The sequence below is a fragment of the Corylus avellana genome, chromosome ca2 (assembly GCF_901000735.1).
Source record: "Corylus avellana chromosome ca2, CavTom2PMs-1.0".
Lineage (NCBI taxonomy): Eukaryota > Viridiplantae > Streptophyta > Magnoliopsida > Fagales > Betulaceae > Corylus > Corylus avellana.
The window spans coordinates 37,147,413-37,157,723 of NC_081542.1; the positions used below are offsets into that span (position 1 = coordinate 37,147,413).

A 10,311-nucleotide genomic window follows, 5' to 3' on the forward strand; every position below is an offset into this window, starting at 1 on the left:
TTTTTTTTTTTTTTTTATAAAAATTGAAAATTTTCGTTTTTATTTTTATTTTCTAATTTTTTAAATAAAAATGTCCTTTTTTAAAAAATAAAAATAAAAAATTGTTTAAAAAAATAAAAAATTTCGTTTAAACAAAAATTTTGTTTAAAAAAATTAGAAATTAAGAAAAAATCGTTTTTTCAAAAAATAAAATTTAAAATGTTCGTTTTAAAAAAATAATTTATAGGGGTATTTTTGTCTTATTGAGAAATATGTATGGGCATTTTTATCTTTTCGCTAACCATGGGAGACATTGATAATATTTTGGTACTTTGGAGAGACATTGTTACAATTGAAAATTTTGGAAGACATTATCCATTAGGTGGTAGTTTGAGAGAGTACGTGGACTTTAACCTTGTTTTAATTATAATAAGGATAAATTCCGTACGGACAACTACCCACACGAGGTATTGAAATTTTTTTAAGACTTGTTCTTTCCTTCGACTCTGAGGAATATGAATGCTTGTGTTCATACATACAAAATAGCTCGGTCAATAATAAATTTTGATATTATAATAATAAATAATATTAAATCAATCATTTTTTTTTCCCTCTAATTTTTAACAAGAGCTAATCTAAAAGTGGACAACTAAGACAAGCAATGCTACATCAGCATAGTAGCATAGTGTGATAGTAGTATATTATATAACATTACTCTTTTATTTTATCATGTAGCCTCATAGAAAAGAGTATTAATGCTATAAATCATATTTTATCTCGTAATTATCCTGTAAAACTGCCGCGTTAGTTCCAAACAATGATTAAAATGGATGTATTCCCAATACAGCTTCAATACATGGGCTACATGGGAGATAAGTAAAGAATGTTTCGGAACATAAGTTAGGAAGCGGTCAATCTAACTACACAATGTGCACAATAAAATGCACTAGAAATAAAGCAATTAACAAATGAAATTGAAAAAAGAAAAGTCCAATGTTTAGATGCTAGCAACACAGTTGGGGCTTCACCAAAAGTAGCAGTAGACGAGAGACATGTAGTGGCCGCATGAATAATTTTACCATTGGAGAATTTAAGAACAACAATTACAACTGAGAGACCTATCTTAAGCACAACAGCAATGAACAACAATGAAACAAGCACTGAAAGGAGACTGAATCTAAGCCAAAAATAGAGTCTCCACCTAATAATAATACAGCACAAGAGCATGAAGACAAGATATAAGGCCTACACAAAAGCACAAAAATACAAAAGCAAAAAAATTAAAATTAAAATAACATAAAACAAGCAAACACCTGACAACCAGTAACATTGCCGAAGCGGGAGAGGCAGGTGGAGATGGTGGAAAAGCAGCCGAAGAAGCCCGCTTACCGGGGCGTAAGTTGTACGCCCCTACAAGTGAACATCTGTAGGCGGTGAGGGAAATGACAATTAGATGATGGGAGGCCAATGAGGACGTTGGGTTGGAGCGTGGAGACTGATGTGGTCTTTTTGTGTACAAAAATATCAATAATGAAATTACCACTCGCAATAGGACGAATCCTTGTAGGATAGGGCTATATAGAGGGTATCGAACCTCAAGGACTACATGAGTATTGTTATCAAGCTTTTTAAGATTAAATATAACTTAATTTAAAAGATGATTGATTTGATTTTTTATTATAATTAAATGCATAAAAGTAAAGATAGTTGTGATGAGAGATAATAGGGGGTTGATTTCACCACTAACTGCGTAACAATGGTCAATCATAAACTAATAAGGAAAATTCATACTATGGTCTCACTCGAGTAGTCAAGAAAATGCCATCATTAAGATAAGTATAATCCATCTTCGGTTGGCACGGACCGTGCACCTAACCACTAAAATGTGGTATGATCCCTCTTCTCTAAGTATGGATTATTTAATTCTTTAATAGGCTACACACAATCAAGGGATAAATATAACCCACCCCCATGGAGCCAAGGGGTGGGTGGTTTTGGCCACCCCTTGGCTCCATGGCGGTGGCCGAGCCACCCCCAGTACCCACTACGGGTGGTTTCGGCCACCCCTTTGGGCACCAAGGGCGTGGCCGAAACCACCTTCAAACCACCATTGGGGGTGGTTTCGGCCACCCCCTTGGCTCCATGGGTACTGAGCCACCCCAAAATTTTTTTTTATTTTTTTAGTGAAAAAATATATTTTTTAAATTTGATTTTTAAAAAAATAAATAAAAAATTTAATTAGGTGCCACATCATCACTGATGACATAGCCACTTATGCCAAATGTCAGCTTCTAATTGGTCTACGTGGGGGTGGGTTATATTTATCCACCCCCTTGCTAATATTTTTATTTTGAGAAGAGAAAATGAAAGACTAATAACAAAAATTTTAACTAACGGTCATGAGCTCAAAGATGGCAAATTGGTTTATATTTAAAAAATTAGAAATAAGCTCCTTAGATATTATGTGTTTATTTGGGATATATATATATAAGAGAGAGAGAGAGAGAGAGAGAGAGAGAGAAATGTTCAATAACGTCAACATTATTTTATACTCCAACTCCACTTAGAGAGCGTTACATAAGCAACCTTTTATTTCAATATTGAAGGGTTGATAACCGTTTCACAAGTTTTTCTAATTTTAGTATTCGAACTTTTTCTGAAGCTCTTCAATAATCTTCTTGTCAAGTTGGAAGGCCTTGGCGAGAACATCAGGATTGATGGGAGGATCAGATCCAAAAACAGCGTCTGCAATCGTGATGACACCAGCATTCTGGCTACTCAAAGCAGCAAAGGCTAGAGCATTGGAGTGTCCCACGTTGAACTGGAAGTGAATGAGACCAATTGGGAATACAAATACATCTCCCTTGTTTAGAACTTTGGTGAAAAGGCGGTTCTCCATGTTAGATGTGACAAAACCAACTAAAAGAGAACCTTCAACCACTACTAGAATCTCAGTACCACGAGGGTGAGTGTGGGGAGGATTTTGGCCATATGGTGCATAGTCAATACGAACTAAGGATATGCCTAGAGTGTTGAGGCCTTTTATTTGATCCACATTTACGGTAGTGACATTCGACCCAACTTTATTATCTGTATTTCCAGGATTTTGGAGTCCTTCGAAAAAGAAATCATTGGCATTGGAATCCTTCAAATCCTTGCAGAATTTCCCATTCACAAACACTGCAGGAAGCAATAGATTGCAAGATAGCATAAAAGATTAAGAAACCAATAAAAATATATAGTAATGCTTCTAAGCAGAAAGTAATGAACATAATTATATATATATATATATATATATACCTGCAGACTTGGGGTCATCAATTGCAACACAAATGTCCTGAAGAGGGCTGGGATCGAAGGCAGAGACAAAGGAGGATGCAAGTGACAAGAGAGCAACAATTGCAAGGAAATGGACTCCTTTCATCATATCTAAGTAAGCTCTGTGTTTTACTTCTCTTCTATGATATTGCTTTGTGGATGGGTACTTAGAAATATTGAATGGGAAACATGTGTATTTATAGATAATCGATATATATCGAAAGGGTCAAGATTGGGCCTGCTACACCAAGTCTTGAGTGGTTATGGATTTAATATAACAATTGTACCAAGTTTCCTCAACAACTAATGCAGACTTTTTAACCACGTTTTGGTTGCTTCTTCTTTCTTCTTCATTGATTCCTTCAATGCCGTAACATACTTGTAAGAGGTGATTAATTTGGTCAATTAAAAACCAAATTGAAGCACCCGATTAAAATCCACTCTAAAACCGTGGATGATGTGTAGGAGTTCCGATGATATAATTCTAGAAGTCACTCTTATGTCACTTTAAAAATAAGGTGGCTTAATTACAATTTGATTAAAATTCAATAATAATCAATCATAAGGCCAATGGTGATTTTAAAAGTCACATCGTTTTTTGAGTGTGAGACAAGAAGGATACAAGAGTAACTTCTAGTATTACTCGTCTGGATGTAGTAAATTCACACGAGTAATTCTAAAAGTCACTCTATGAATGAGGTGTCTTTTAAAATCACAATTTGATCAAAATTCAATAATGATCAATCACAAGCTCAATGAAAATTTTAGAAACCACATCATTTTCAAAGTGATACAAAATCAACATAAGAGTGACTTGTAGCATTATTCGATCCATACACATGTGGCTTATTATCGTTTGAAAATAATAGAATGACTTATGACTTATGCATTAGAAAGAGTCTAATTATGATGACATCCATTGAATATATAAAAAGACTTGGAATAGTAGGTGGTAGTGGAAATTAATGAAAAATATTCATTCTTTTCCAAACAAAATACGCCCATTTTCCTTCCCTATCTCTTTAGGAATTTGAAATCAAGATTGCCTGGATTTAAAGGGAAAAATACTACACAAATTTTTAAGTGTTCGTTCTTTTATGTTGTAGTAAAAATTATCATCCAATAAAATTATAAATAAAAATCTATGTAGCAGTTAATAGTGATTCACTGTCACGTAAGATAATGCACATTTAAAAATAGAGAAATGCATCATCAAGAGGTAGTTCAATTAGCTGTGGACTACGTCTCATGAAGCGGAGGTTACTCGTACGAATCTCCCTCTCCCTTCCCTTGTGTGGACATGTCAAAAAAAATAATAATAAAAAATAAAAAAATAGAGGATTGCTAGGGGTCAGTATTTAGCTTATTTCATCTTACAAATCAATCATTAGATTTATGACCTTATGTATATCTCACATAAATCAACGATGGACTCCACAAATCTAATAGTTGATATATTGAATTTGTAAGAGAATATATGTTAAATATGAAAACTTTATTGACCCTTAGCATTTCTTTTAAAAATATAAAATGATAGAGGTCAATATTTTTTTCATATTTCCAACCTCATCTTACAAATTAACTATATATGGCATTTCTTTTCTTGTTGATGTACTTTACGTTTTGTACTCAGAAATTGTTTGGCCTACTTTTTTATTTTTTATTTTTAATTAGGTGGGTTTGGTATATCACTCTTGGTCAATGGTAGCTTTCTTGAGTCAATGCAAGTGCTGAAGGATCAACCGTTAGAAACGTACATAAATCTTGATAGGCTATATGTCCCTTTCGTCTTTTTTTTTTTTTTTTTTGTTATAAACATTCACTCATTTCATTAGTCAATGGAAAAAATTTTGAACAACGGGTTTATCGGTAACATATTGAGGAGCTTCCTTTGCATGGACCACTTCTTCCGTACCGAACAGTGTACTCTTTGCTAACTTATGAACTGCATAATTTACTTGCTATCTAACCCCCCACCCCCCAAACTATTGAAGAGATTTAGCACAAAGCAGGCATCATCGATTAATTCGCCATAGCGACATCAACTGTTTTCATCATTTCTTAATGCATGTACCACCTCTAATGCATTTATTTCCAGTTTCATCTTATGCCATTCCATCTCTCTAGCATAAACTATTGCCCGTAAAGCAAGAACATATTTTCCAACAACTAGATCAATAGTATAACCTCTTAAAGATTGCAAAGTGGCTAATACATCTCCCAATCACATATAATCACACTCATATGCCCATCTTCTTACTATGCATATTTACCGCAACATCCCAATCACCTTAACTCGTCCAGGATCCTCTCTCGTTTATTTTAGACTGAAAAATATTCAGTTAATAGTCAGAATTTTTCCAAATGATCTCTTTAAATAGATCTTGAGGTCATAAATAAGATATCTATTCCATTAATAAAAAATATATATATAAAAAATTAAGGGGAAGCCGGACCACCCCAGTTGGGGCTGGGGGTGGGTTCGGCCACCCCCAAGGGCCATGGTGTGGTCCGGCCACTCCTGGCCGGCTGGGGTGGTTCGACCACCCCCTATGACCAAGATAGGGTGGACAGCCACCTCTTATTTTTTTATTAATTAATTTTAATTTTAATTTTTTTTAATATGAAATATTGTTTTTGTTTTCCTTTTTTTTTTTTTTGTAGTAGGAAATATGTCATATTTTTTGCTATAAGATTTCTAAGAAGAAATTACAGTTACAAATTGAATATTCTTTAATTTATTATAGACTAGAGAGAATCCTATTCCCCTTAAAGGAGCCTTCCAGCTATGGCACGCCACCATAGCTTTGCCTACCTTTTCATATGATTTGACCTGATCATCTTTGTATTCCTTAACGGATTCTATATCTTTCCTTACAACTTGGTTAGGATGGCAAAATTCCCCCATGGATTAAGGAATTTCAATTTAGCGCCAAGTTCGATGCAACCACTCCCAAGGAAGTATTCCACTAACGAGTATCCTTATAACAAGTTCAACCACCACCGCATTTTTAGAAATTCCCCTTTTGGAAGTACAAGTAATAGAATTTATAATGCGAAATATAAAACAGAAATATATAATAGAATTTATAGTGCAGAAATATAAAATAGAAATATAAATAAGAGAAACAAAATTAAGGTGGTTCCACAATATGCCTACATTCACACACTAAAGCCTTATAAGCTACATCTTGCTTTTATTGAGCAAGTATGATTATATATAAGAACTTCATTATATAGAAACTAAAGAGATAGGAGGAGCTCTTATATTTGAGCAATGTGGGACAAGCCCACATTACTATTCTAACAATAAGTCATACTCACTACCTGCTGTGGACTACTAGGCACACGAGGTATTGATTTTTTTAGCAACTGAACAGGGAGACAAATTTCCTACAAACTATTTTTTAGAAAATTTATTAAAAATCAACCATTAAAAGTGACAAGTGTCCTTAGCATGCGAGAAGCACATTTTTTTTTTTTTTTTAATGACATATAGGTTTCACATACTTTTTTAATGACTTAAAGAACACAGGTCACTTTTAAATACTAGTTTGTAAGAATTTTTTACAAATCAATTTGTAAGAAATTTCTATTAGTTGAACTAGACTGCCCCTTGTCAAGCATTATGTTGGTCAAAAGATCCCAATCTCAGCCAACTAGCTAAGGCTAAGCAGATTAACCATTTACTGCTTACCGATTGGGACTATACCGACATTAACCGCCTACCGCCCTAAGTTGGTCGGTAATCGGTTAAGGATTTTTATACCGACATCGGCTCGGTTCTGTTAATCGGTATATATATATATATATATATATTTTTTTTTTTTTTGTTGGTTAACCGAATTAACCAATAATAAATATTGTTTTAATAGAATGATAAGTAGGATGGCATTAGCTAAGTTTTTTTAATAGAAGATATTAGTTGGTAGATTTTATGACCAATTTTATTAGTAGAACATATTTATGGTAAACTAATATTGTATTAATTAATGGGCCCATTTAAAATTTGTTTAGTTCACTAAGCTATTTTAACCCAAAAAACACAATTTGGGCCCCAAAACAATCAATTTTTGACCCAATTAAAGAAGTCCACGTTTAACCGATTAACCAAACTGATTTTAACAGAAATATCCGTTTAACCGAAATTTTCAAAATAAATCCCTATCGAAATGTAATCGATGAAAATAGCTCTACCGAACCGATATCCACCCCTACGGCCAACAATGTAAGAAAACATATCCACTTGCCAATTGAGATGACCCCAGGGGACGTCTAATCTTACCTGTGAGAATGAAGTGGCTCCGTCTAATATTAAAATAAAAATAAAGAATATAAAGATACCTTATAATTTTAGAAATTCAAGAATATAAAATATTTATTAGTAGCTAGTCCTCATAGGGGGGGGGGGCAGGAGGATACAAGCATAATTAAGATATTCCCAATCCAGTCTCCAAGAGGTAGATCAATCGGTTGGGACCACGCCTAATGAATTTGAATTTTCCTCCCACCCCTTGTGCGAACATGTCAAAAAAAAAAAAAAAAAAGTAGATATTCCCAATCCAGCAATTTCAAGCATTTATTTGCTTAAATAATGTTTCGATTGAGATGAAAGCTGCACAATTCAACTGAAAACAAAAAATGAAGAAAAAAAAAAAAAAAAAAAAGCTGGACAACCAAAATATAGTTGTTTCAATAGAGGGGTAGATCAGAGGTAGATCAATCGGCTGGGACCACGCCTAATGAATTTGAATTTTCCTCCCACCCCTTGTGCGAACATGTCAAAAAAAAAAAAAAAAAAGTAGATATTCCCAATCCAGCAATTTCAAGCATTTATTTGCTTAAATAATGTTTCGATTGAGATGAAAGCTGCACAATTCAACTGAAAACAAAAAATGAAGAAAAAAAAAAAAAAAAAAAAGCTGGACAACCAAAATATAGTTGTTTCAATAGAGGGGTAGGTCAAGTGTTAGATATGCAAATTTCTTCAGCCGATTCAATTGATCATCCATATTAAAGTTCCTGCTGCAGTAATATGTCAACAGACTAATATTCCTTCTCAGAGTTATGAACTGTTTACCATGGCTTCGACTACAAAGTAAATAAAAAAACTGTTTGCCATGGCCCTAATAATTTCTTCATATGACTGAATCGATCCTGACATGCCCAAAATACCCAAACCCTTTAATCCATACTGATACAACAGGGTTCACCCACCCTTCAAATTCAATGATTGCATGAGAAAATTATAACTATAGTGTCTAAAGCAGAAGAGACTAGATTCAGAAAATTTCAACAGGGAGTCATACATTTGGAATCAGCTTACATTCATTCCATGATAACCTTAGCCCCAAGAGCTTTCATCTTCTCAATTATTTGTTCAGCTTCTTCTTTTGATACTCCCTTTTTGAAAATTGAAGGTGTCTTCTCCACCAAGTCTTTGGCTTCCTTGAGACCCAAATCCGTAAAACTCCTAACCTCCTTGATTACCTTGATCTTTGCGGCAGCTTCGTACGACTCCAGTTTCAATTCAAAAACAGTCTTTTCTGGTTTCTTCTCCTCCTTGGCGGATGTTGCTGCCTTCACTGCAATTCCAGCCACTCCAGCAGCTCCTGGTTTCATGACTCCCACTGTTGGTGGTTCCTTCATTCCCATTTTTCTCATCATAACGACTCCCAACTCGCAAGCTTCAGCCAATGAGAGTCCTGAAACTTCGTCTACAAGCCTAAAGACACGGTCCGTTGGAGGACTACGATGCTCCGTAGGATCGAAAGTAGCTTGATCATAATCAGTTGGGAGCCTTCTCTGATCAATCTCAACTTCTTCCTCTTCTTCCTCCTTTGCAGGTTGACCAAAACTTCGAGTGAACCCATTGAAGTTAATGGGATTTAGTGCTACCAAAGATTTTCTGGATAACCCATTAGCTAAATTATGCCTTAATCTCAAAATGAAGCTCATTTTCAAGTTTATATTCTACTAATGGAAAATCAACCTATGAGCTTTGACTTGAGTTCTCCCCGGACAACAATATGGCCTAGAATTCAAAAAATAAATAAATAAAGAAACAGGAGAATGTTAAATCATAAGCATTTGCTTTAATCTAGCTTAATACAATAGGAAAGAAGATATTTACGAAGCTAAACTGGACATAAAATTAAGCTTCAAAAGAAAAAAACAAGAAGAAGATATAATAGCTCTAAACCTCAAGAAGGGAAGACATGTAAAAAGTTTGACTAAAATGCGGAAAAGGGGGAGAAGGGAAATACAGTAATACATCGAAGTGTGTTCCATCGTTGAAATTTGGGTAATAATAATCTCTAGTCATCAAAACAAACATGACAATAAAGTATCGCATGAAACATATTGTTTCATCAAACAGAAATAGCTTCAACTTGTATACTACTATCACATATTCTATAGCCCACAACTCACGAAGAGGTGCTCAAAACATGTATATTTAGTAAAATTGGAACAGAAAATTCTAAAGAATGTCCATCCGTAATAGAGATAAAAGTATATGTTTGTAACTATTGAGTATTTTAATGAAATAAAAGGAATCTAATAATTTAGGTAGAATATCAAAATCAAATAACAAATAGGGATATATTACTATTGAATATTTTATTTTTAATTAGGTGGGTTTGGTATATTACTCTTGGTCAATGGTGGCTTAGGTAAGAATTCAATATATAATTAAATGCTAATTGACAATAAAATTAGCAGCGGAATGAATAATTATATAAATACCTCTAACCATGCTTTGCTCAAGCCAATTGAAGAACAGCTTCACAGAAACAAATCTGGAAAACAAAAAAATATTGAGAGGTTCTTCTGACCTATGCCTACCAGTGAGTGCCAATTGATGGAATACACAGACCTTATTTATAGGTAGGTCAGGGGACCCTCAATTAGAGCTGTTACCTTAATTATTCCTCCCATCAAGAAATAAAAATCAAATCAATACAGCTAATTGATTCCACAAAAATAAAATCTTTAATTAAATCAAATACTTGT

The 10,311-nt window shown here is 34.0% G+C and overlaps 2 protein-coding genes across 2 annotated transcripts; both read right to left on the reverse strand.

The window, feature by feature from the left end:
• Window positions 1–2,502: 2,502 nt before the first annotated feature.
• LOC132171382 (germin-like protein subfamily 1 member 13) lies at window positions 2,503–3,478 on the reverse strand. The gene is made up of 2 exons (XM_059582685.1): window positions 3,280–3,478; window positions 2,503–3,159 (listed from the first exon to the last, which is right to left on the reverse strand). The coding sequence occupies exons 1-2, from the start codon at window positions 3,404–3,406 to the stop codon at window positions 2,618–2,620; spliced, it is 669 nt and encodes a 222-aa protein (XP_059438668.1). The 5' UTR covers window positions 3,407–3,478; the 3' UTR covers window positions 2,503–2,617.
• Window positions 3,479–8,625: 5,147 nt separating this feature from the next.
• LOC132169704 (uncharacterized) lies at window positions 8,626–9,255 on the reverse strand. Its single transcript, XM_059580691.1, has one exon. The coding sequence runs from the start codon at window positions 9,253–9,255 to the stop codon at window positions 8,626–8,628; it is 630 nt and encodes a 209-aa protein (XP_059436674.1).
• Window positions 9,256–10,311: the final 1,056 nt, after the last annotated feature.